The sequence below is a fragment of the Scedosporium apiospermum genome (genome assembly GCF_000732125.1).
Source record: "Scedosporium apiospermum strain IHEM 14462 chromosome Unknown SEQ_SAPIO_0091, whole genome shotgun sequence".
Lineage (NCBI taxonomy): Eukaryota > Fungi > Ascomycota > Sordariomycetes > Microascales > Microascaceae > Scedosporium > Scedosporium apiospermum.
In genome coordinates this window covers 180,873-206,868 of record NW_015971792.1, presented here as the reverse complement: position 1 = coordinate 206,868, position 25,996 = coordinate 180,873, and the positions used below count along the sequence as shown (strand labels likewise).

The 25,996-nt window shown below is 51.0% G+C and overlaps 4 protein-coding genes and 4 pseudogenes across 4 annotated transcripts; 3 read left to right on the top strand and 5 right to left on the bottom strand.

The window, feature by feature from the left end:
* Nucleotides 1–390: 390 nt before the first annotated feature.
* Nucleotides 391–675, bottom strand: SAPIO_CDS4270 (annotated as a pseudogene; the record flags this gene model as incomplete).
* Nucleotides 676–3,958: 3,283 nt separating this feature from the next.
* Nucleotides 3,959–4,992, bottom strand: SAPIO_CDS4269 (uncharacterized protein; the record flags this gene model as incomplete). The annotated part of the gene is made up of 2 exons (XM_016786858.1): nucleotides 3,959–4,874; nucleotides 4,928–4,992. 2 exons carry the CDS (start codon nucleotides 4,990–4,992, stop codon nucleotides 3,959–3,961), a joined length of 981 nt encoding a protein of 326 aa, XP_016643460.1.
* An 842-nt stretch (nucleotides 4,993–5,834) lies between these two features.
* On the bottom strand, nucleotides 5,835–7,943 carry SAPIO_CDS4268 (annotated as a pseudogene; the record flags this gene model as incomplete).
* Nucleotides 7,944–8,540: 597 nt separating this feature from the next.
* SAPIO_CDS4267 (uncharacterized protein) lies at nucleotides 8,541–10,174 on the top strand (the record flags this gene model as incomplete). The annotated part of the gene is made up of 5 exons (XM_016786857.1): nucleotides 8,541–8,792; nucleotides 8,884–9,211; nucleotides 9,597–9,649; nucleotides 9,714–9,794; nucleotides 10,046–10,174. 5 exons carry the CDS (start codon nucleotides 8,541–8,543, stop codon nucleotides 10,172–10,174), a joined length of 843 nt encoding a protein of 280 aa, XP_016643459.1.
* Nucleotides 10,175–10,546: 372 nt separating this feature from the next.
* On the bottom strand, nucleotides 10,547–10,843 carry SAPIO_CDS4266 (annotated as a pseudogene; the record flags this gene model as incomplete).
* A 950-nt stretch (nucleotides 10,844–11,793) lies between these two features.
* On the top strand, nucleotides 11,794–14,007 carry SAPIO_CDS4265 (annotated as a pseudogene; the record flags this gene model as incomplete).
* Nucleotides 14,008–15,228: 1,221 nt separating this feature from the next.
* SAPIO_CDS4264 (uncharacterized protein) lies at nucleotides 15,229–18,100 on the top strand (the record flags this gene model as incomplete). Its single annotated transcript, XM_016786856.1, has 5 exons — nucleotides 15,229–15,723; nucleotides 15,805–16,343; nucleotides 16,787–16,879; nucleotides 17,041–17,105; nucleotides 17,190–18,100. 5 exons carry the CDS (start codon nucleotides 15,229–15,231, stop codon nucleotides 18,098–18,100), a joined length of 2,103 nt encoding a protein of 700 aa, XP_016643458.1.
* A 165-nt stretch (nucleotides 18,101–18,265) lies between these two features.
* Nucleotides 18,266–22,973, bottom strand: SAPIO_CDS4263 (uncharacterized protein; the record flags this gene model as incomplete). Its single annotated transcript, XM_016786855.1, has 9 exons — nucleotides 18,266–18,387; nucleotides 19,015–20,000; nucleotides 20,069–20,337; nucleotides 20,467–21,160; nucleotides 21,235–21,340; nucleotides 21,415–21,978; nucleotides 22,049–22,080; nucleotides 22,195–22,423; nucleotides 22,481–22,973. The coding sequence occupies 9 exons, from the start codon at nucleotides 22,971–22,973 to the stop codon at nucleotides 18,266–18,268; spliced, it is 3,495 nt and encodes a 1,164-aa protein (XP_016643457.1).
* Between the last annotated feature and the right edge of the window lie 3,023 nt (nucleotides 22,974–25,996).

The following is a 25,996-nucleotide window of genomic DNA, read 5'->3' as shown; positions in this document are numbered from 1 at the left end:
GCTGCATCTGCACGCTGTCCTTCCTTTTCCCTAGGTCTATATAATGTCGGCCCGTCACAGAGTGAAGAGAGGCCGATTATATAGTACTAAGGGTCTGTAATGTGTACTTACATGTAGATGGTAGGGGTTACTTGAACTGACTACTGAAGTGTCTTGAAAGACAAACTAGATATATGCGGTAAAGACTGTAGTTTTTATTGACGTCCTGATCATTCTCTTGTCGTAGATCACGACAGCTCGTAGCGATCCATCGTGGCTAGATCACCGTGGATTGTCGTGATTCAGAGTGATCACTCCCTCCGTACTAATAGTGTTCCCCCTCCTTTGGCGGCAGTACCCACTCTGCCGCGCCCGACCGCCTGCCCAGGTTGGCCGACTAGTGTCATAACATTAGGGGCCACTGCCACTGATAAAGATGACTGGCTCGGGGAAGCCGTCAAAGGTGAGCTCGTACTCGAAGGAGGATTCGATGCTAGTTACTTCCGACCTCCAGTTCGCGTTCGGGCAGGCAAATTCGCTAGTCTGAGCTGCGTCGGTTTCCTGCACTGGGACGATAAGCTGGCCGTTCTTCGTCGGCGTGATTGATGCCTCGCTCGTCTCCTCCTCGGTCTGCGAGTGAGGTTCGACAATGTTATCGTTCCCCGGGTTGTGACAGACGCCGTTGATGGTGATCATAGCTGTAAGTTCCACAACGCGTTGGTGTGGCCCACCCCTCCGATCTGGGTGCCTGTACAGCTAACACCGCCGTCTGCCCCTACGGTACAGGTTGGTTCGGCGGAACCTTTAGCGTAATGCGCGCCGCTGGGGCCGTTCTCGAAGATGGTCTCCGCTTGGGCTGTTTTAGTGAACAGCAGGGCAAATCCCAAGATCATGCTTCATCTTCATGGTCGATCTCTTCTTGTGTGGCGTGATATGGGTGGCTCTTGGTGTGCACCCGAATACTTTGGGTAAGGTAGGAGGCTGTATGTGAATAATTATAAATGTTGTTAACTTGACAGGATAGCGAAACGAGCGAGAGCAGCCAGGCCATTTTATATTCACGTATGGCCGAACCGCGTCCGGCATAGAGTTCAGCTTCGTATATGAGAGGCGTCATCCCATCCAGCCGTAGTGCACATGCGAAATAGTCATGTTATCTTGCGGGGGGATAAAAAATCGACATGTTCCGGAACAGCCCCTAATCATCTCCGTTTTCAACATGTTAAAACTGCCATATTTTAGAATACGAGGCAAGAGTTCATCTCGGAATGAGAGAGGCGTCACACCCTCTAGCCAACGGCTTAACCATCACACGTCCTGGATGTAAATCGTCGTCTACCCCTGCCTAATAGGGTAGCTCACATGTGAAACTGCTATATTTCGGGGTCCTCTTACACCTGTCGTATGTAACGTGTTGGATTCTTGGCGTCGCAGCAAGCCTCAGCTTGCCACTGGCTTCTTCAAAACAGGCACAATTGGTATGTCCAAAACATAATCATCCCCGAAAAGTCAAGAGGGGTATCTGTCGGTGACAATTTGGGGATTTGCTATTGGTTTGTCATATTAGGAAAAGTAGCCATCTAAACATTAATCCGGAAAGCATAAACTGCTAGCTTGCTCTATGTGGCTGGCCTTATGACGATGCTAAGGTAGGAATGCTGCATCATCTAGGAACTGCATGGCCGGAAATGCAAGTGGCTGCGTTAAGGGGATGGTTTTTCGCACTGGGGCTGCTGAGCTTGCAGGAGTTTGTTTAGACTGTTGGCAGCGTGCAGGGTGTGTGCCAATGAGTGTCCTCAACCCTATCTAGAAAGTATGTTTTAACTACATCGACTTCCAGGGCCTATATGTTTCAAGGCGTAACAGTCAACGAGTTTAGACCTCGAGAATACCACTGCGGAGACACCTAAAGGGTAACAGTGTATACACTAAACTGACTTAAACTCCGAGGGGAATGCTCGAGGGGGCTCGCCCGACAGATGTGTTTAACCCCCTTGCAAAGCGGAGCTCTGCTTAATGAGCCAACAGGCTACAGGCTAGAAGGAGCTAAGGGCACATCCAAAGTCCAACCTCCGATGAGGGACATGCCAACGTAGTCTCCATTGCTTCACAACATTAGACGACCAGTGCACATGTACGAGGTAAGACTCGGCCGCTCTTGACTCTTGTACGTGAAATACCCCCTCATCGTTCGTCTTCGTTCGCATCTCATGTGAAGACGTTCTAGCGTCGCCACTTCAGATGGGTGAATTCATGTACATGGGATGTGGTGTCTGTACTACCGATAGCCTGGCTAGCCTCTGTCAAACCAGGCGGGTCAGATCGGCCAGAATACGAAGTGTACCTAATACGTTCATTGACATCAATTGTGCCACCCTAGTAGTATCTCCTAGTACCGCGGGCGTCGGTCACGGTTCGAAACGTGCGGGCATCGTACGGTGATTGGTAGGTCGATTTGTTGAAGACAGAACCCGATATGGCTGTGCGAAGCTTTAGTGATGTGACGCCGCGGTGCGGTGGTGAACATGCCAGGCCATGCTGGTAAGTCCATCTCTTGCTGGCTACACAGGTAAAGAGGCCACCGTTCAGGCCCACCAATGCACAGGCCCCGTTTGCCATGGGATCATGAACCGACAGCATCGCCGTTCTGTTTGCCAGTTCAATGACCCGATAGAAATAATGGTCCAATAGAAGCCTCCCGGGAGGTGCGATTGTAAACTGCAGATGTTGGTGGTGCACTGTCCCTCCGTGGCTTATGCGGGCCTCCGCTTTAGAACATGGAAGTGTTTGTCTTCTTTCCGCACATTTGCGTGTGGAACCTCCCATCTCGCGAGCCACCGTATCTACGCCGGAGTAGCATGAGGCGCACCACCCATGATGTATGCCAGCCCACATGAGCCTGCACTCCTCTCCCAACTCTATCTAATTCCGTCGTGGTCGCTCATTTTTACCCAGGTGCAAATGGACATTGGCAGTGCTTTGGCCAACTCTGGATCCGGGATGGCCTGCATAATGTGGACCCATGCCAACTTCATCCCTACCAGGTCCGAGAATGACGGAAATCCGGCAGAGCCGGACCCACCCCCTAGCCAAGAAGCTGGTGATGTAGATTATAGTTGCGAGTGCCGTCTGAAAAGAATGGCATCTGGGGTTTTATGTAGCAACTTGTGAGGGTTACAAGAGTAACTATTTGGTGGTTCACCAACCTCCATGAGTTTCCCGACGCATGTACCCGCTGCAGGTTTGGTGGAGACCCATGGTAGCCGGGCGTGATATAGCCAAACCAACTGAGGACGGCTTCACAAGTGCAGGACGTGTGATCCACGAACCAACTACGGACCAGAATCGAGGGCACCGGGGACGAGTAGTGCTTCTTGTCAGGAGCGCTCGAGAGTGCGAGAGAGTGCTTCTGCCAGCTTCTCTACGCTCAAGGAGACTATAAATTGGTCTGAACTTCTGGGAATCAGCTGGTTAAGCTCCCAATAATAATTTCTAAACCCCCTAAATCATCCCTTTGAATAATCTCTTTAAATTATATAAACACCACCCGAAATTCATTTCAATACCAGTCTTACCATGGCTCTCGACTCTATCTGGCGTGGCCCACGACAAGGGCCTGGTCCCGGATTCATGTCGCCAGATGTGAAGTCATGCCCAGGCTACTGGATCCTATGCCCTTCATGCAGGAAGGATGTCAAGAAGGGAAACACATGCTGCGGCGAGAAACGTAGCCCCCTCCTAAGCAGTAAGTCCTCCGCACAAGAGCGATTAGTATAGGGAACTAAGATACCGTAGTTGAACCCGATGGAGTTGATATCGATGGAGCTAGAAATACGGACACGGTCACAGACCACGAGGATGAATATGCAAGGTTCAGAAACGAGCATGATTAAGGAGAGGAGGATCAGATGTGGTGGCATCTGACGTCTCTTACCTGCGCTAGAGTAGCTATGTTGACGCTAGTTCTAAATGACAACCCTCAGCTTTGAAAAGAGAGCTGGATCACATCCATGTCATGATGATCTCTAAGCCACCTTAGGGCCGTCAGCCATCTGCCATTAACTTCCTCCTGTCCCATTTTGACGTAAGTTAATGATCGGAAGGCTGTAGCCTCTTTCGAGGAGAATCCAGTTTGAGTAAAGAGGAATCTCGGCCATTTCGTGTCTTCGCCAATGTTCTGCTCGCATCCAACGTCCTCGACAACTCTTGTAAACCGTCTCCCAAGCAATAGCCGCCTAATCACGGCAGGATGGTTGTCCACAACGCCTGGGATCGGGCATGCGACACCCATTAAAAATGGCATGCGATACAAGGCCGCATCGGGCACTGCAATGACAGAGTCCCAGTCAATAACCGCCAGGATATTGAATTCACGGTCGACGAGGATGTTGTTGGCGTTTAGATCGTAGTTCGCAAGCCCGAAAGTTTCGGTGTGATGACCTTCAGCCTCGTTGTTTCGAAAGGACGCAGAGAGGGTCCGAAAAGCTGCGAGTACCTCATCTTGGCCATCCGCTTGCTCGCCCTCAGCCCTGAGCTTGTTGCCCAATGCCAGTGGGTAGTGAGTGTAGAACTCAGCCGCCGATTCGTACGGCCCGGAGTTGGTTTCAACTAGCGGCCCTACCACATACTTTGTCGGGTCGGCTTCGTCTCGCGTGATGGATCCGATCTTGGGCATCCGGACTGATGCGAGCTGAATCATGACTTCGGCAAACTGCCGCCAGAATTTCTCTTCGAACTGTTCGGGAATGCCCTCATGGCCGCCAGGAAAGCTTCGCGCCACCTCTTCCGCAGTATTTCCATGGACGTATCCCAAGAACGAAAAGGGGCATCCGACGGTATTTTGATCGTTAAGATCATAACCGTAGACCTTCGGGATCGGGATGTTTGTATTTTGGCTGCGATGGTCAGCATTTGGATGGCATTACCGGATGTCCATGTAGATACTAACCGAACAAACTCCATCGTAGCGAGTTCCGATTGCATTTCCGAAACAATACTCTGCCCATATTCCATTTTCGGGGCGGTGTGAGGAGTTGTTTCTCCCACTCCTTCGATTAGTGGAGGCATCCGCAATCGAGCAACCCATTTCACGCCATCATCGAACTGAATCAGGCGCACAAGGTTGAAATTTCCCACGGAGAATTTCTGAGAAACTGTACAAGGGCGGCATTCTCGGAGCTTCGATGCATGGGCCTGAAGAGCTTCGAGATTGACGGCTTGGAGAAATCGAGTGATGCGTGCTGCGTGGTCGCCGCCATACTCTTCCCCTCCTGTCCAGGCGGCGCTTCCAACCTCGGTGGCAGTAGTCATTCTTGGAGACGGCGTGGAAAATGAACTTGCAAAAGAAAGTGACAAGTTTCAGAACTCGCCTGGGGGAGGGAGGAGGGGGATGAAATGGACTGGCTGACAACCACCGAATATTTATCGGCAGAGGATGTAGAAGCCAGGGAAGATTGGAGTGGAAACTCATTTACTGAATAAGCTGATCAGAATGAGAAGGGTTGGTGTGATCTGGGTGTAGCACAAGCTGTGTAACAGCCCTGCCCTGGGCAACGGAAATACTGGAATTGGCAGACAGGTTCTATTCATGCCGGAACAGTGAAATTTAAGTCTTACTACACGTATAATATTTAAGTCTTACTACACGTATAATAAATACACATTTCTATAACATAAAAAACGTGAATAAGAACTTCAATAAATCTTATTTGTATAGAAACGTGGCATTTATATCGTCAGCTTTTGGGCATCAAAAACTGATGTCCAATTCTGCCTGGCCGTGTCGGTCTCTCGTGACGACCTCCTAAGCCCCGAGATTCTGGATCTCCAGAAACTTCTTGATCTAGAACTCGACTCTAAAGGCTCCAAATGTCTATATTCCAGAATGCATCCTGATCCAAAGAGTCCCGGGAGCTGCCCTCGACTGGGCTAGGCTCCTGGACTCTAGATGGCATCTCTTCGACCGTGGTCCATGAAACTGTGGCAGAGGGGTCTACCATGAAATTGCCTACATCGTCTTGATGGGATAGAGAGTATTCTCTCCGCTCCGACGACTGGATAAAAATGGGAACGAGAGATGGAGTAGAACTGGGACCAAGAAGGCAGTCGTATGAGGGGGCATACCCGCATGTTGCCGGAGAAAAGGGTGCCAATTCCGGCTCCCGGATCATCATTCCGGCTTGCCTTACACTGGAGGCCTCGGCAATCAACCGGGCTAGAACCTCGATGTTGTCGGGTGAGCTTTTATCGTTCCGCATCTGACGGGCAAACGCAGCCTCGGCCACGTCCCAGGCACGGCTCACCAGCCCGCAACACTCCGAGTACACGCATAGTTTCTCCAAGAGGAAGGACAACGGCAAGAACTGCGTGTATCCTGCGAGAAGCCACGACCACTGCTTGGCAGCTGGCTCTTCTCCAATACGCGTGGGAGTATCGACGATGTGCATGGCAGCCAGGAAGAGGGTGTCTTGCTCGGGACGTTGCTTCTGGTCCTGTGCCACACTGCCTTGTTCCAGCATCTGTCGATACAGTTTGAATCGCTTCTCCATTAGAAGGACAAAAGAAACATGGCGTGCAAGCCAATGAATAGGTTGTGACCCGTCGCAAAATCGGAGGTAGCGATGTTGGATTCTTCTCTCGCAGCCGTCTATCAGGCGCTTTTGTTCATCTGGTGGGACAAGGGTCGCCCGTTCTTTTCGCGTGACGTCGGCTATTTCGAAACGAATCAGCGAGAAACTGGTCTCGGACCATCCGTTATAATGACAAGGCGCGCACTCCATGGAAGGGTTTATATGAATATCCCGGGCGTTTGTGGGCAGTAGTGTCTGGACGTCGACGATTCCGCTCGGCACAACGGGGTTCGAACAATCCTCGGCAGCTCTGTGGTCTAGGTACCAAAGCTCCCAGCGCAGGCGTTGTCGGATTTCCGTATCGAATGGAGAGCAGCCGCCCATGGGTTGTGGCGCGTCTTTGAGATGTACCGCTAATCCGGCCAGAACCCAAGCGCGACGGGAGGCATCAGTATACCGGACAAGAGACATAAAGAGGACGAAGGCTTGGAGGGTTGGGAGATCGTCCGTTGCCGTGAGATTGGCTCTCATGAGAGCCTGCTCGGCCGCCTCCTTGTACGAGGTCATGGCGGTGGACTTGCAAACTTTGAAGCATGCTTCGACATCCGCATCGGACATGACGGAGAGAGAAGAGAAGTAGATGGTGAAGAGGATGGCTGTTTCAGCATAGTCTAGAGATGTTGGGGCTTGGCCTGCTTTGTGGAGTATCTCTTCCGTGCTCGGTTTGTGCAAGACCTTGACTAAAGGATCAATGTTGTCTTGGAAGATTTGCCAAGGAAATCGCACCTGGCTTGGTGGCGGGTGGAATGCAGCCACGTCAAGGCTGAAAGTTTCGAACGGGAACCGTCGAGGTGAGGTGGTGGTTATGGTTGTGGCCTGGGGCCGACGATCGACGTGGTTGGCAGATGTAGGGCTCAGATTTTGTACGACGGTTCCCGGGCCCATGTCAATGTTTCCCCCGTGCCGAAGCCCGCGGACTTTATCCAGACCGGCTTTCGCGGTCTCCAGGCTACAGGCAGCCTCAGCAACCTGTTGGGCGAGTTGGTCCGATTGCGCAGGTGGAAAGTCGGGAGACCGGCATTTCTCAATGACATCGCCCAACACCTTGACAGTCCGCTCCAAGCACAAAGTGATGTCGGTCAGCGTGGTCGCGCCTGTCGCAGCGATGACGCAAGCTCCTGCATCCTCTTCCACGGCGTCTTTCCTAGGCCGGCGGCATTTCCTGACCGCCGAAGGGTAGGCGCATTCCAGCTGCCATCGCCTGCAATTGCCACAGGGCATACTCCGGTCGCATTTAACCTTTCGCGTTCTGCATGGTATGCAGGCTTTTGGTTTCAGCACGGGGCGAGCGGTCCGGATATTGGCGGGGACGCCTGACGGCCTCAGAGGCAACATGTTAGCCCTGTGAGTAGACATTGGCAAAGATTCAGGGCAACGTTCCGGGGAAAGGTTTGTTGCGCCCATGAGCCCGATTGATTGACGGGATTCTCGGTTGTCTATCTACTATCTAGTAATCGCTTATGTGGTGGAATGGATGACCCGAGTCGCCATCGGGCCAACGTTTCGCCCGGTGCCACCACCGCAAATCTGGCAGATCTCGCAAATCTCGGGGTTTTGCTCATCTCGGCCCTCTGATTGGAGGCAGCGATTGAGCACGTCAAGGATTCAAACTCCCCGAATTATTATTCCGAACAAAACTACCTTCGTCGCATTCCACGGAAGGGGCGGCGGGAGATTTCCCATCCGACCACTTTCAACCAAGGAAAATATGACCTCATTCATCGAAACACGGCTGTATTCATAGAGGGAGTAATGACGAATGATGAAAGGTGTAGTTTATACATATATATGTAAGATCTTTGCGGGCTCTTCCCCATCAGAAACCACATTTACAATTTTGCGTCGTGAGCACTGCCGCGCCTTTAAGACTCAATAAATTTCGAGTAATTATCCGTCACTAAGCACAGTTTGAAATTCGTACAAGACATGATCATGTCTATACAATCGCTCGGAAACCCAAATATCATTTATGAGGACCTTCCCAAGGTGCCTTCGTTGGCGAAAGCTCACGGCTCTCTCATGGGCCTCGCATTTGTCGTCATTTTCCCCATCGGCGCCGTCTTGATCCGCGTGGTCAGAACGAAGAATGCTATTTGGATCCATACCACCTGCCAGTTCGTTGGATGGGTTCTCATGATCGGCGGACTCGCCTGTGGGATCAAAATGGGAAAGATACTGGACCGAGTAAGTCTATTCTGGCACCTATGCGTATTTCAACGTTATCCCATCAACTCATGCCCGATCGTTGTACTGACAAACCGCCATGATGCCCTAGTTGCACAACAACACGCATACTATCCTTGGTACGGTGGTCGTCGCTCTCATGCTTCTCCAACCCTTTCTCGGATATATCCATCATCGCCGATACCTTTCAACTCAGAAAAGGACAGTCTGGACCCACTTCCACGTGTGGTACGGGCGTGTGCTCATCCTTCTGGGCATCGTCAATGGGGGACTTGGCCTGAAGCTATCTAGTGACTCGCCTGCGTACAGCAGGGCCGGCACCATTGGCTATTCTGTATTGGCTGGTATCATGGGTGCTGTCGTAATTGGTCTGGTTATATTGGGCGGAGTGAAGACAGTGCGACAGAAGAAGAGTGATGGTTAGTCACGGCGAAGAATGAACATGCGTGGAAAGCAGATTAACCATTCACGGTCATTGGATTGTAGTCGGCTGGATGTAGACTAGTTCTCTGTGGGCATTCTACAATTTGAAGTATGAGGCGGGATCACTGATGTCCGGGCGGCATACCTCAGCCTAGATATAAGTGCGTAGAGTTAGCGAGGAAGGTCCGGAGGTATCACAGGTGCTGTCGGAGGAGATACTATGTTTGGGACGGTATTTGATTTATGACGTCAGTGCAATCAACAGACTCAGATCAGCCCCAGTACCGTCGATCAGTGGCTCAGGTATCTATAGCTTAGTGGGTTTGGAAGAGATTCGCCAGTATAGGGTTAGGGGTTATAGAAAGCTAACAACAAGACCAGGAACCGACATCCTTGAGATGATGCTTCTGGCGGACGCTATTTGCATTGGTCCTGTGAGTCGGACTGTCCAGATGTACTCCCACGAACCTTGCTAACATAAGCCCGTCTGCCTGGTAGGACAACGTGACCAGTGGTCTCGTCGTCTATCCCAAGCGCATCGCAGCTCACGTTCAGACTGAACTACCCTTCATGCTGACGGTACAACAAGCCTCTCATCACCCCCCAACCCCGAAACTTCAGCTGATATATGGCGTTGTAGGAGTCTATCTTGATGAAGCTTTGAGCTTAAGGAGTATCAAGGCAAGAGGCACACGAGTAATTCCGCGTGCTTTCACACGAAGCAGGAAAAGTTGTGAAAGATGAGGTGAGCCAAAACCCTGGCCAGCTTCCCCCTCCATGTATAATGTTGCCTCTTACCCGGAGACCGGTTGACTGACGGACTGTCGCAGGGTAAACTAAATGACCTGGTATCTCGGATCAAGCGCAACCAATTTTTCGAGCCCATCTGGGATGACCTCGATGGCATGCTCAACGCAGAGCTCTACACGGACCGTAGCGCGGAGATTGTCGATAAGTAATGTGGACCCGGAGGTCCTGTTGAGACGGCATTGGCGCCCTATGCAGAGTATATTAAGGGCGCCACCACTGTGGAGCTCAATGTCTAGTTGAAGCCGATACAGGGAGGAGACTGAGATAACTTTATGAATTGGGGAGCCGGCAGATGGATGGTTGTGCATCTTGAAGAGGATCCCAGGTCAAGTGTTAGATAAACTGGAAAAGCAATAAAAGTGATTATCATCTAGGGTGCTAACTCGTTACAACAACCTGGTCCCAGAAACACTCTCCGGCGACAGCGGTTCTCTAATACCTAGAGAAGGTGTTACGAAAAGACGTGTTTTCAGCCTGCATATAGCTAGAAATGCTTACACACAGTGCCACACCGAACAGTATCAGTCCCGTCTCTTGTGCTCGAGGGTTTCCTCAACAAATCGCTGGAGAGGCGGCATATCATTATAGGTAGCCGTGGCCTTCTTCATGATGGAGTCAGGGAGGTGGACGTTGAGCTGCCCGAGTCCCTGCCTGATGGCATCGGAGGCTCTCTCCCGCTCTGCATTCGGGGGTTGACTGCTACCAGAGGGGGGATGCCCTGGGTTGAGTGGCTGTGTTGGCCCTTGGAGAGGGTATGAATTGCTAGCAGGAAGAGAACCGCCATTACGCGTCGGAATCCCGGTTATCGAGGCCGCCATGGTGGGTTGTTCGCGGTTCGAGGACTAAAGTGTGGTTGGTCGTCGCGGAGCGTTGGGTAGTCTGGTCTAAGGCTGGTGTTAGTAAATGGAAGTATGGGTTGGACGACAACATAAGAGCACTGTTGTTGTTTGTATCAAGCCTCACTCTGGAGCCGGGAAACTGTAAAGTGGGAATGAACCGAGGGATACATACAGCATATGATGCTCTATCTGCTGATAGAGCAAACTGGTATCTATATGTATGTGTTTGCTGCCGGGGGAGGGGAAGGGGCCAAAGGAGAGAAGTAACTTGGCCAGCTTTTGGGGCTAAAATTGAAAACACTAATAATGTCTAGATACTTCCCATCTGAAATTGCAAGAGACAGATGAGTAGGAAATATTGCAGAAAATTCCATGCTGGCTGGCAGTGTGGGCGAAATTCCTCTTATGTGTGCCCCTTCGTAAACCCGGGGATAATTCATGGGTTTGATATTTGAGAGATCGTTTCGTGTCAAGGTGAACTTTGCTGGATTTTCTATGAGACTTGTTTTACGAGAGTGCAAGTCTGCTTTGCCTGCAATTTTGCACTCTTGCACCTTTCCACCATGGTGAATCGAGCGCTGCGTCGTCTTCATTGGTGTGTTCGTAACTTTAGCGTTGGGTGGCAGATGCTGATTGGAGCAGCATGACAGAAAAGAAGGCGGCCGACCGGTTCCATGCTGTCGCCGTGGACGCCACAGTTCCGGCCTCCGCAAACCGATCGTTCTCCGTCTTCTCTCTTTCTCACCTACCAGCCCTCCCTTTCTTCCCTTTTATTTTTCTCTCTCTCTTCTCTTCCATTTTTTAGAAAAAAAAAATACGTTTTAGTATTGAGCTTAACATTACTGTTTTACTTCCTTTGCTACGTTGCGTTTGCGGTTGCCTTTGCGAGGGTGTTTAAGCCAAGGAAGAGTAGGCAAGCTAGGATCGGAATGGCGAAAGATTGGTCGAGTCTCCAAGAGGAGATACGGCAGCTCTACTGCGTCGAGAGGAAACCGCTCCGCGAGGTCATGCGTATCATCAAGGGGAGGCATGGGTTCCAGGCGAGGTAAGTCGGGCTTTCCTTGCGTCGATCCAGCACTGAAAACTTACAATTGCATGCGGCTCCGAAGCTTGCGATCGTACCGAACACAGATCCAGAAATGGGGGTACACAAAATACAGCTCTCAGAGCCACCGCGGTCTGCCCGGTCACACCCAGAACATCCTGCCCGAGAATCAGCCCCACCGTAGAGGCGACGGCGGACATTTGGCCGTCGAAGGCACACAAACCAAAGACGACTTGGTGTGAGTATTAGCCGAACGCTGGATTCAACGTCTGTTAGGTCTTTTCGTTAACACACAATTATAGAGCCCCAGTTCCGACCGTTGGCTCCCGCGATGTGGGTTATTATGTTCCCTTCGAACAAAGCCAAGACGGGAGTAATAATTATTACGACATTCACGCTTCCTGGTCCACCGAGCCGATCCCGACATATTATCCGACTTACTCGAGTGCCCCCGACCCTCGCCCAGAAGGCGAAATACATTCGGGGCTGTTCCAAGCTGTGCGACGAGGGGACCTCGATGCAACAAAGCGTCACCTGCAAAGCAGAGTCCCTGTAAACAACCTCGACCGGCTTGGATACAGCCTCCTATACTACGCTGTTCGTGAATCGATGGCCGAGATCACGATAGAACTGATCCGTTTCGGGGCTGATGTCCATTTCAAAGAATTCATAGGCCGCCCGCTGCTTCATGTCGCTGTTGCAGGGCTGCATCTCAATTCGGCCTCCGATGACGGGACCAAAAAGATTCTTGATGCCCTTCTTCTCGGAGGTGCTGACTCCTCTGTTCCGGACGTGGATGGAAACACCCCTCTCCACATTGTCATGTATGTTATATCTAGCCGCAATAATGACCGCTGGCCAGAGAAAGTCCCCGGCGCGATAGACGCACTCCTTGACCATTCAACGGATTTGAATCGGGCTAATATTGACGGGCTCACGCCGTTTGACATTCTTATGAACCAGCGGAGATACAATCACGACACGTTTCGTTACTTGGATAGGTTCTTCACTGCCGCCAGACATGCAGTGAAGCTGACAACCTGCCAAAAGCAAAGTTTTGCCAAATTCCTGAAGAAGGCGTCCGAGAACACCTGCTGGTACGGGAAAAGTGACTACTACTGTGAAAGTGTTGTCTGTCATTTCATCAGACAAGGGGCTGACCCACACACAACTTTGCCGTCGGGAGAGACGTTGAGCCGGCGCTTTCTCAGAGAGGCTGATCGGAATTGCGGTATAGTCGCAGCGGAGCTCTGCAAGGTCTTGGATCCTCGTGTGTCTTGGGAGGATGGAAATACAATCGTACACGAACTTTGCAGCCCAAATGATGGCAGGCCGGTTGGACGAAGTCGGATTGTATCGTCGATGAAGAAAGCATTGGAGGCCGGGGCCTCACCCAACGCTAGAAACAAGCGTGGCGAGACACCGCTCTTGTTAATTTTTTTGGCCAAGGACCGCGCCAAGGAATTTATCCATGCAGTAGACCTACTGCTGGAATCAGGAGCGGACCCGTTTCTCCAGGACACGTCGGGCAACTGCCCTCTTGTATTGGCCGGCAAGGTGAAGTCTGTCCCCGATTTTACCCGCTGGCTGAGACTTGACCTGCAGAGACGGGATGAAAGAGCAAGAGACGGGAAGCAACTCGAGAACAGCGAGGCTAGCGGACCCGGTGGTCGATTTTACTGGAAAGAGTGGGAGCTGGCCGTGAAGGCGGAGGACTGGTCTGTTGCTAGGAAAGTCGCATTTTATGACGCGGAAGGAGGCTCATATGATATATGCCACGAATTAAAAAGGGACGCTCTTATCGTGCTGGCCGAGAGATTTGTGGAGAGGCTCGGTGTGACGGACGAGGGTGTTTCACCTGGGGCGAAGGAGGTGCGAAGAAAGACGCTTGCTACCATCTTACGTGACTGTCGAGAAAAGAACTGTCAACTTCCTGACGCTTGGGTGGACAAGTTGCTTGAACTCTGTTAAACAGCCAACATCGTCGAAGATATTGGGGTTATCACAAATATCATATAATTACTAACACGCCCCTGCTTCAGCGTGGGTGTTGTTTGTAGCCATGACGCTATCTAATACCGAATCAACATTGGGATAATGAGCGTCTTGGAAAGTGCAAAGTGCCTCTTCGTCCACTCTAAAAATGCTTCCTCTAAAGAGAGATCAAATCCTACCTCTAGCATCTCCAATTCTTCATCGTCGTCTCCGACTTGGTTCGCCTTGGCTCCTGTCCAAATCCCATGAAGACATCTCAGAAGGGTGGAGGCATTTCGCGATTTTATTAGAACTAAGCCGAAAATGTCCAGAGGGGACCATTTCAACTTCGCATAATAGCTGACGCTGGGAGGGCCGATTTTCACTTTCCGCCTTTGGATGCCCCATTATCAAAAACCTGCCCCTAGTATCTAACGTTGACCCTCAAAATAGTCCTAGTACTAAAGGTTAAACTTATGTCGCTTTACCATACGTATAGTGCATAATGGGATGTGGATGACCGCCTCTCCACTTAAGTTGTTCGCGGCAGTTTCGTTCTCGCGAGAGCACCATGGAGTCAATAGTCATCTAGGTCTACAACTATGTAAGGGTGTCACACCCCCAGTTCGGTACAGTATTAGCGCTGACGATGGCCAAGCGCATCGGACATCATCGAGATATCGTCTTTAAACTCCGACTTGCCTCCGGAGGTGGTGAGAGTCTTTCCAGAAGACTCCAGAAGAGCTCACTCACACCAATCGTCATGTTGCCACGGTGCTGGCTGCTCAAAAAGGATACTTCTTAGGAATTGACGCAATTTTGGACTATTGTCCTTGGATCCTTTGGTTTTCTCAGGACCTGAGATGGTGAGAACCCCGAAACGTTTGGTGTCGTCCTCACGTCTCACTATAAGAACTAATATTTGGCCACCGTGTCTATAACCAAGGCTCGCGCATATCCAACCGTCTCATCAAGATACCGTATCTAATAACGGTCACTAGCAGAGGAACGGACCGGGCTACTTCATCAGGGGTCATCGACCTGAGTCGTGCATGGTGGCTGCGTGGGAGTGCAGATTGATGTAACCTTGCGTTGGTTCTAAGAATGCTGCACGTAATCTGGTTGGGTGATGTCGATCACACGAGGGGAAATCGCACCCTTTTCGGTCCTGGAGACGGATGGGTCGAGATTGGGCTTGCGATTTTCTTGTGGTTGTGGGAGCGGAAACCTGCGTACGCCAAAGAGGGACAACCGAGCATAGCCGGACGATGGACGCCGTCGAGCTACACACACAGGGTTCGAGGTCGCTCGAGCCCTAATACTCTACTTATCCTTTTAATCCCAAATGGTTGGCGGCAAGGATGGCAAGGATGGCAAGGATGGTAGTGGGAGTGCGAGCCAAAAGCGTCTGGTAGAAACTGAGGGCCACAGCAATGAACGGCTGCGAAAGCGACTACGTGGGGAGAGCGCCCAGGTCTTGAGTCTGGATTCCGACCTCTCCGAGAGGCCACAACATCGACAAGCTGCCAAAAGCCCTCAAAGTCCGGTGTCCCACCTTCACCACTCGCAATCAGCCTCAAGACCCTCGACATCGGCGACGCCAGGTCCGCCTATTATCATTGACCTGACTGGTGACGATGACGAGGATATTGCCATGGAATCTGCTCGTGAAGAGCCTATCCTGGACTCCAAAGCTGACGAGCATGATTCTCACCAACAAGGGCAATCGAGTAAGGCCAAAGCACCACTAGCCACTACGTCCAAGTTCACCATGGCACACGATCTCCCGCAGACAGTCGCACCGGATAATGATGCCTGGTACGATACCTGCTTCGGCTTGGTAGGTATTAGATCCGATCCCTCTATCATGATCCCGCGATATATTGATCTAGTGTAGTTGGAAATATCATGTATCGTAAAGTCTTCTGTCATGAAGGATGTGGATGTCATTCCCGTTGAACTCGAGCTATCCAAGGAAACGGCGAAAATAGTAACCATGAGCCCGCCTGGAAATATCGGGGCGGCTTCTTCTGCTTGTTCACCTACTCTTCGCCGCCTTCAAACGAGCGCAAAGGTGTTCTGGACGGCCCTCGTCGTCATCCCAGAGACTCGCCGACAATGCCAATACGTTCAAGCCACTTTACGCGTTGTTGTCTACGGCTTGATGTCCGAGAAGCTGACCGTTGCCAAAATCTTGGGAAACGGCGAGCTTTTCCTTCAACACCCGTCGCTGTCTGAATGCGACGGCCGAGTGCCATATTTCAACCCGCAATACCTACTTCGTCCTGGCGGCTCCATGCCTCCGCTGGAAAACTTGTCGATTTCTCCTAGGAGTGCGGGAGGCGAAGCGACGACGGAGGTCGAAATGACTCAGTTGCTGAAGATCTTCGAGTCTGCCCACGACCCTGATGCAACGTTCGGTATACGCCCCAGCAAGCGGCTACAATCTAAGCTCAAAGAGTAAGTTCTTGAGTATACGCTCCGTAATGACAAGAGTTTACATTTGTCGTAGCCACCAAATCAGTGCCTTGGCTATGATGATCGAAAAGGAATGCGGAACCTACGATAAACCGGCATTTCCAGCACTCTGGGTACCCAGGGTAGATTCCCGCGGATTGAGAAGGTGTGCATCGTATGCGGGCTTCTCTGCTGGCTAACGCAGGTACTAACGTCTTGGAGATATTACCACATAGTTACCGGTCAGCCACGCGACCACCATCCACCACTCGTGCGCGGAGGGATCTTGGCCGATGTATGCTACAAGTGTACTCCCTTCGCCGATTCTCAGTATAACTCGCCGTTAACGTCAGAGTTTAGGAAATGGGCCTAGGGAAGACGTTGTCTGCCATCTCGTTAATCTTATGGCACATCGATTCTCTAGAATCTACCAAGTCATGGACTAGATCCAGCAGCCGAGTCACACTAATCGTCACGCCCAAGTCCACCATCCCCGAATGGAACCAGCAATTTGAGAAGTATCACCATTCTGCTCCCAGGTTTAGCAACGAGATGTTATCTGACAGGTGGAAATCCAATAATCTAGACATGTTAAGCCTGGAGATATTAGCGTGCGGACCTACCACGGAAGTAATCGACAACGAATCGCGGTGAACTGGCATGATGCAGACGTAATACTAACAACCTATGACACCTTAAGGTCAGAGAAGGTGACAGGAGGCCCTCTATATCAGATGAAATGGGCAAGGGTGATACTTGATGAAGGTACTTAGCCCCCAGCTTTCTTTTACTGACTGTTCGAATGCTCACGGTGCGGGCTGCTGAGACTGACCGTGGCGAATGTGATAGCCCACCACGTTCGCAACCGAGGTTCGAAGGGCTTCTCGGCGGTGCAAGCTCTTCACTCCCCATGCCGTTGGTGTCTGACCGGCACGCCGATACAAAATTGCCTCGACGACTTCGGGGCCTTGCTCAGCTTTATCGGGGTCCATTCCCTAGAAAAGGCGACCGATTTCAATCATTGGATAGCGGACCCAATCAAGAAAAAGAAGGGTTACGCCTTCGAGCACCTCCGCAGTTTGGTAAAAGCCACTTGTCTACGGAGAACGAAAGATATCATCGAGAGCAGTCTCAAATTACCGAAGAAGCAGGAGGTCAACACGGTGTTGGAATTGGGCAAGGGAGAAAGGGAGCTGTATAACTTCTTCAAGAGCCGGGCTGCGACGATAGCTCTTACAATCGAAAAAGCCAAGGGCAATAAAGCCAAACCACCGAAGTTGAAGAGAGGGCGGAGCAGTGGGAGTGGAAGCAATATCCTGCCCCTGATAGGACATCTTCGGCGTATCTGTGACCATGGGGAGAATCTGCTTCCGGTGGCTGCCTTGCGAGCATGGCAAGACAGAGACATCGAGTCGCTTGACTGGCAAATGATGGCAATGGGGTCTCAAAAGTGCGATTCTTGCGGGGAGGAATTGGAAGACGACGACCTCGACGTGCTGGGCCCGGCGGAGTTTGGCTGCGGCCACGCCATCTGCGCAAAATGCCTAGAAGCCGACGACAGAGATGAGAGCCAGTCGCCACAAGGCTCATGCCCAAAGTGTTCGGCAAATTCGCCGGTCCCACCAGCCACAACCAATGGAAACACCGCCGGCGAGTATCAGCCTTCTATAAAGATTAATGCGTTGCTACAGAATCTGCGCAAGGAACTCGCAGGAGAGTCGACGGACGGGGAAGGAGGGGGAGAGGTTTCTAGAAGGTAATACTCGGAGACCTCCACTCCCTTTATGATTCTTCACACCTACAAGCTAACAAGTATCAATATCAAAAGTGTTGTATTTAGTTGCTGGACTAAGATGTTGGACTTCATACAAAAAGCCCTCGAACAGAGCGAAATTGGTTTCAAGCGAATCGATGGACAGACGTCGCTAATAGGCCGAGAGGACGCCATGAGAGCGTTTCGCAACGATCCGAAGTGTAGAGTGATGCTTGCCACCATCGGCAGCGTTGGTGAAGGGTAATGCGGTCTCAATTTTCCTTCTGTCCTTGACTGTTGCTGCAATTTAGCCGTGCTCACCGTGCGTGTCGCCTTTCTAGGGTCAACTTCACCGTCGCAAATCACGTCCATATCATGGAACCCCATTGGAATCCGATGGTGGAGGCTCAGGCAGTCGATCGGGTCCACAGGATCGGTCAGACGCGCGACGTCGTGATCACTCGTTACTTGATCAAAGACTCTATCGAGTTCGTAGGTCGCCCACTCTAAGTGCGAGCGCAGGGGCCTATTCCATTATACGGAAAGTGAAAGAGCTTGTTGTCGGCTAACGTGGCTGGCAGTATGTTCGTGATGTTCAGCAAGATAAGATACGTTTGATTCACCAGTCCCTTTCTTCTTCTGAACTCAAGCAAAGCGAGGTTGACGGGCAACGCTTCAAGGTAAGGAGAACTACGCAATCATACCCACGCACCACCGTAAGTAATGCTCTAGGCTCTGACTGCTCACCTTCTAGAAACTCTTGGAATCACTAAAATGAGAGACTGCATGGAGACTGACCCTGCGTTGGGAGAGGCCGATCCTGTTAGATGGTGAATGAATGTAATTTGGCATTTAATTACAACAGATTTCCGAGAAATAATGATAGCAAGAAAGGACGGCCTGACTGCATGGCATGCTTACTGGCAGCATCCAATTCCTTACCAGTCAACTTGTAACGCGGAAAACGCTGTTTATCGCGCAGAATTGGAAGACCTTTGGAACGCCGCTGTTGGAATGCCCATTCCATGAGGTCATCCCAGGTCACGTTCAACCAAGTCTCAATCTTCCGGGCACCTTCCTCCTCCGCGGCGAGCTTGCCGAAGGAGGTGAATGGGTTCGCTCCCTCCACGAGCAAGAACTTTATGAACCGAGCTGCCTCGCGGGACGTGTTCTTGCATGCCCAGTGCAGCGCCGTGTGTCCTGTGCCACCCAAGGTTCGGGGGTAATCAATGGGAGCACCGCAGGCAAGGATTGCCGTTGCCTGCTCGATGGATAAAGTAGTCCGCGCGACCGTTGTGAGTGCCCGTCCAAGATCGGCCAGGTTCTTTTCTAGTAGGCCCTTCTGGTACAGTGTCTTCCAGGTATCATAAAGGCGCGCGTCTTGATCAGGATATTTATTGATAGTGGTAAGAACCGTCTTTTCGAACAATTCCTTAATGAGGTTGTCGTTGGGGCTTGGAAGTGAGGTGATAACTTCTTGCCAAATATCAAACGCATCGGTCGACTCAGACTTTCCAATCGCTAAGACCACATCGCGGTATTTCCGGCCGCTAACCGATCCCCAGTAGGCGGCCTTGCACAGAATCCACCGCATGAGTTCCGGGTTGGCACTTTGGATGGCGTCTTGGATCACAACGATGAATTTGACAGCGTCGTTTCGAGGCTTGTGCTGATCCTCATCCCACTCCAGGAATAGTCGGACCATCGGGAGCGACCCTTGGCCAGCCGCCATGGTAAGTAGTTCGGCCTTCGTGAACTCATTCACTTTTTGGCGACAAGACGGCCAGGTTGCTTCAAGCTCATCAATATTCCCGGAAATCACCAGCTCATAAAGAAGGGGATATAGAGCCTCATCCTCCATGACCGAAGGGTTACTATAGACACCCTCTCGCATGGCCTTGTGATACCTTTCTTGGTGGCGTTCCTGACGCTCTTGGGTCGTAAAGCCCATTTCAGACCATTGACACGAGCTTACCGAGCACTTCCATGGACGGCTGTGTCCCTCTCGGTGGTGTTTGCACTCCGTATCCGTAGCGAATCCATTACGTCGCGCAGGGCATGAGAAGAAGTGGCACTTGTATAAGTATTTCCCGTAGTGCCTTTGTAAGTCCGCACATACGCAATCTTCTTTATGAGCAGGTTCCTTGGGTTCTCGGCCATGACAGAGTAGCTCTTGGTACAGATTCTCCACTCGGGCACATGACATTGAAATAGACAGGGGGTCGCGGCACGTCCAACTATCCCCTACACAAAAGAATGTTAGTCAAAGGAATGGCAACAGAGGCGGAATATGAGGCGAAGGGGAGGTGGCCACTGGAAGCATGGGATGTTGGGAGGCGGGGAGGGAGTCTATAGCATCATACTGTTGTGTACGGTCCACAAATCGTTTTGGTCCCTGTAGAACGAAACTGTAGCAGAGACAAACTCAGGAGCTCCTGACCACAACTGCCGGCGCTTTTGGCTCGGCTGACCATCTTTTTTTTGCCCTTGCTCTGTATTCCCCTTATTACCGACATCAACCTCAAAGTTGAGATTCTCTCGTTCGGAAAAGAGCTTTCGCAGCAGTCCGTTGACGTCGTCGAGCTGTGTCTTGTCGCGTGTCAAGCGTATATATTGCTTGGCAAGGACGAACCACCAGTACGAGGCAAAGGATAGAAAACGATATTTGCCTGCGAGTAAGTTTTCCTTTAACTGATCATCTTCGATATCGGGTCCGAGGGCGTCGTAGCAGAGGTAGGTAACGCACGTGTCAACGAGATCCAGAATGGATTGATGCATACTGACAAACCCATTTTCGCCACCGAAGAGATACTCTTTGACTGTGAAGTGCACTAGCCGAAGTGTTCCGTCTACGACTTCGACGATTGGCCCGCAGAGTTTGACGATGTTTAGCGAACTGTCGACGGTCGGCGTGTCGTCGTAAGTCTTGGCCGCGACAAGTAGGGCCTGCTCAAGCTCGTGTTGTTTGAGTGGGGTGGGCGAGCAGCCGATCCATCCGAGGATCCTCTTGGCGCTTTGCTGCTTTTGCTTGGGTAGATGGTTGATACGCGAGAAGACACGCTCGTACCTTTGCAATTGGTGACGCAATGTTAGATGGGTTTGGGATTGGGTTTGTTCAATATTAGTATGTCTGGGACTTACGCTGCACCAAGATTCGCTGGGAGAGTTCTCAGTTCTCTTCGGACATCGTCGATGTTGGTCAAATCGACTACATTGTCGATGATGATGCGAGCATACAAGAACATTCCTATAGGTAGTTGAAAAAAGGAAGACTGTTAGTAACGAGAGTCTTGTCGTTGGGGACTGGATAAAATTGGCCACCTTTTGCTGTGACGGAAATCGGGGAGAGCAGGGCTTGGATCTCCTGTCGTCCTCGGCTTGAGAAATCAGACTCCGCCATCCACTGTTTATACCTGCTGCCAACGTAGACTTGTATCCCCACGATGTTCTTCTTATCAACACGAATTGTCGTAGCCTTCGGCACCAGTATTTGGGTGATATCATGCTCCGCTCTGCTGCTGATGCAGACCTTCGTTGTCGTATCTCTGCAGGCGTCTAAAACGTCCATCAGAGAGATTAAGAAGAGCTTCCGCTCAACTTCCTCAACTTCATCCAACCCATCTACAATGACGAAGGCACCTCCGACAACCTTGAGAGCGTTAGTAAGTAATTCCTTCGCAGTGGCCATGTTGGTTTTCAGATCTCGTTTGTTGGATTCGGTCAAGATGGTTTGAAGGTCCTCGTCCTCCGACGCTAGTTGAAATAGTAGGGAATGCATGATGGATATCGAAGTGGTGTCAGTGTGGATGTAGCTGTTGAAAGCGTACACAACACGGCCCTTTTTCTTCGCTTCGAGGGCCACCCAACTGGCAAGAAAGGTCTTTCCTATTCATCGAGGCGAATTCCGTCAGTCGACTGTACCGAACTGGCTAAAAGAGATAAAATCTCCACATACCAGCCCCGGGAATTCCCTGCAGCCATAATAATCTGATTGTTTGATCAGATTTGTCCAGCCATTTGCAAAACTCTCGATCTTCCCCCAGCCAATCGGATGTTCCTGGACATATGCGCCTATCCAGCCAGCTTAATCTGTCGTCGTACATCCGAGGGTTGATGGCGATTTCCAACGCTTGGAAGTTTTCCTTCGAACGCTGCGCCTCCGCCTCTCGAAACTCTCTGAAGGACGCGGCCCTGGCTTCTTCGGCCCTCCTGATGTCTTCAAAAGTGACGTTGTCGCGAAGAAGTGTCGCGTGCAGTTCGATTCTGGCCTCGACGTCACGGATTGCCTCTTTACGCTTCGGCCAAACAGTCTCCCACATGGCTTTTGCTACTATTGGGATTGTTAGCCAAATCGTTAAGTCTTTGATGGGTAAACGCATGGGCTTACAAGGTAGGGTGAAAAACTGCAGAATCTCCCTGTAGAAGTCTAGAATGTCCTGAAAGAAGAGTACCACGACATCCTTGATGTGCTTGTTGTTGATAAAGCTCGGCAAGACATTGTTGAATTGAGGCAGAAGATCCCCGATCCTTTGTATGCTCTTGACAATGGCGTCGAAAGCCTGGGACCACTGACGGACACACATGAGGACAAGCTTGATGGGACCCCATACGAGAGCCATGATTTCGGGTTTTGCCTGAGTGAAAACCTCGATTACGCCTGATAGACTCTCGAGCCGCTCGATGAAGGGGCCGATTTTCCCCAACCAGCGCATCCTTCTTTTCTTGGCCTGCTCCGCCTGCAGTTTGTTCATGGCGTCCCATAGTTTGTCGGCGCTGGTTACGGCGAGGATGTCCCGGAATCGGACGTTTGACGGGAGGCTCTTTTCAAATTCAGTCTTGGCATCGTAGAAAGTTTGCAGCAGGGGATCTGGGGATGCCATTATGAGAGAGCTTGAGAGACAGCCTTTAATCGCGTGTCGACAAGAGAACAACACGAAAGCGTCCTTCTGTCCCGAGGAGGGGAGAAAACTGCGCCCCTAATCCGATGTCGTACCCAGAGGGAGTCATGCCATAACACCATGCACAATAGAAGGAGGCGCAGAAATACGCTCCAAGCTCAGCCAATAAAGTTGTGTTCCTGCACCAACAAACGTACTGATCGGACCCTTTTGCGGCCCGCCGTTATTACATTCACGTCGTAGTGCCTACCTTCCTTGGCCAGCGTTAAATACAGACGGCGAAATAGGACGGTTCTTGATGCAGCTTTCGAATTCAAACGCACGCACAAGGCGACGATATCGACTTTCGGCGTGCCTTCTTTATAATATTAATACCCTAGAGCACTCCAACCTCACATTTCCTGCTTACCGCCCATCATTGCATCCTCCTCCTCTTCATACTCCTCTTCATCTCCTCATCGTCTTCTTCTTCCTCCTCCTCCTCTTTGTCTGACTCTCCCTCGCGCTCCTCGTATTCTTCCTCATCTTCATTACCTCCTTACTTCCTATAATGTCAGAGAGTCCTACACCAGCCGAGAAAATCAAAACGAAGTCCATCCGGGACCTTGTACAGTCACAGAAGGGACTGGACGTTATGAAATACATGGGTTGCTAAATCTTCGGGGTTTTCATAATGGATGTAAATCCGGGTTGTAATCTCGTCCTAGCTGCTCGGCAGTTGATCGAGGACCAACGCTTACCGAATTCTACTTTGATAGGATAAGAAGAGGCGACATCGAAGGATCTAAAAGTGATGTCGCTGCGAACGCTTGGCTGCCACAAGCCAGTTCCTTTCTATCTGTCTTTCGTCCTGGATCGTGCTTCTCGAAGGGCGAGCGCCGCCGGTAGAGACGACACCCTCTCGTGCGGGAGTAGCCCGTACCCTTAGCGATAGTTCCTAGATTCCTAGACCCCCACCAACAAGTTAGCGAGCGTCTAGCTTCCCAGGCCTTGCTCGGGTTATCTCTAGCTGGTGGATTATTAGCTGCATTGAGACTAACTTAGCCTAGGAGCTTCAGCACTAGTACAGTCTACAGACTTGCTACTACCAACCTGACGAGACTTCCCCGCATCCGGGTGTTTGCCCAAGATGCTTCATTGCGCTGCCCAGGACTATTGATTTTCACGGGGGGAGCGTGGCGGTTAAGTTAATCCAGTGCCCGGGTAACATTTCTAGCTGGTCGGTAGACTATTTCTATCAACTCGTTATTGGAAGAGTTGATTTGGATGCTCATGATGAAAATTTTCTAATGATGGTCCGAAAGTAGGAGCAGGGCCGGTCATAAATGCACGAGTGCAAGAATTTAGCCATCTCAAACACCGACCAACCTAATATTAGTTGACGTTGTTGAGCAAACCTCGAGTTCTGAATCTCCGTGTGAACTCGAAGTTTTCAGAGCTTACAGGCTGAGCCAATCAGGTTCTAAGAAGTCTTCAGAATGTGAGGCCAATGATAAGTGCCATATTGCTCAAATATATTTACAGTTACGAACCTCGGAGAGTGCAGCCTGTCGAAGTTCATGAGACGTACGCTTCAATTGTGTCTGTCGATTCTTACAGGCATTTTTAGGTGGTAGATTTGTCTTCATGAGCCCGCCATCACCTCAGCCTCTTCTCATTCACCCTTTTTTGTCCAACGCAGTGTCGCAGTACTTTCAATCTTATCAGAGGTAAAGTTTTGGATATCCCGGCGCTTGTCCCCGCTGAGTCAGTGTTATCTGTTATTGCCTTGCTTCAACATGGACGAACTTCGAAGGGGGAATGAGAAATGAAAGCCCAGCCACATCTCAACATCTTCAATCCGCATCCACCGTCGCAGCAAGACATCTTTGCCTTCCCACAATTCAAGTTGCTTCCATCGGAGCTGCGGCATGAGATATGGCGTTGGGGAATGAGTCGTAACAGTCTCGTCTCTCTATATATCTATCTTCCTCTCGACAAGAGCGCGGAAAACTATCGTGTTGTAGGTTATATTCTGCTCGACTTAATCTTAGAGTTCAACTAACCGAGCGCAGATAATTCACGGAATTCGGGTGTTTAGCAAATTTTTGAGGGTGTGTCGTGAGGCACGACATGTAGCTCTCCGATTCTACCGAGTCCATCACCCGTGCTTCTTGATCGGGGCAGATACCCAACTGCTACGAAAGACAATCAAAGAGTCTTGGGGACGGTCCGAGAACTACATCGATGCCTGGCAGTGGTTCTCGGTCCGTGATCCACAGGCAATTGACCTGGCCACTGCCGGGACCCTCTACATCAACCCGGAGTTCGACATCATCAACGTTGAATGCATCAACCCGTTTATCCCGTCCACATCTCGGACACTACGGGATGATCGTGTCTTTTTCTTCTTTAACCAGCTAAAAAGACTCGATCCGCGCGGAATCGGCATTGCCAATCTCGCGGGAGATGATTGGTGCATGAAATTTATCGCCGGGCCCGGGCGCATGGGTTCCCACCCCAGTGAAGTTCGACAAAGCCGTAGAGAAATCTTCCAAAATCTCCGGAAGGTCTACTTTGTATCCCTGGATCAGGAAGGGCGGTCCTATAAAGGCTTAATCGGGCCGCTCCCGGAGCCTGAAAACGGATGGGACTGGCGTTAACGCTACCATTGGGACCGAAATCGATCGGTGCCTGTGTTCTCGAGCACCTGCACATTTGATTATTTACCGATCGATCCGCGCCCTATCAAAGATGATCTGAAGCGGGTGTGCTTTCACCCGCTTGAGAACTTTTACCTGGTCCGTAACTGGAGAAAGGTCTTGCATCAATTAAACATCCAACACCCAGAAGGCCAAGTTGAGCACCAATATCTACTGGCCTACAAGACCCGTGCTCTTGGACCTCCCGGAAGAATCTGTGTATGGGAAGAAGCGAAAGGGTGGGTCGAGGAAGAAGATCGTGATTGGAACTTTATGCAACCAAAGCAGCGGAAAAGGATCCGAGCCGCCTACGGGCGATTTCCC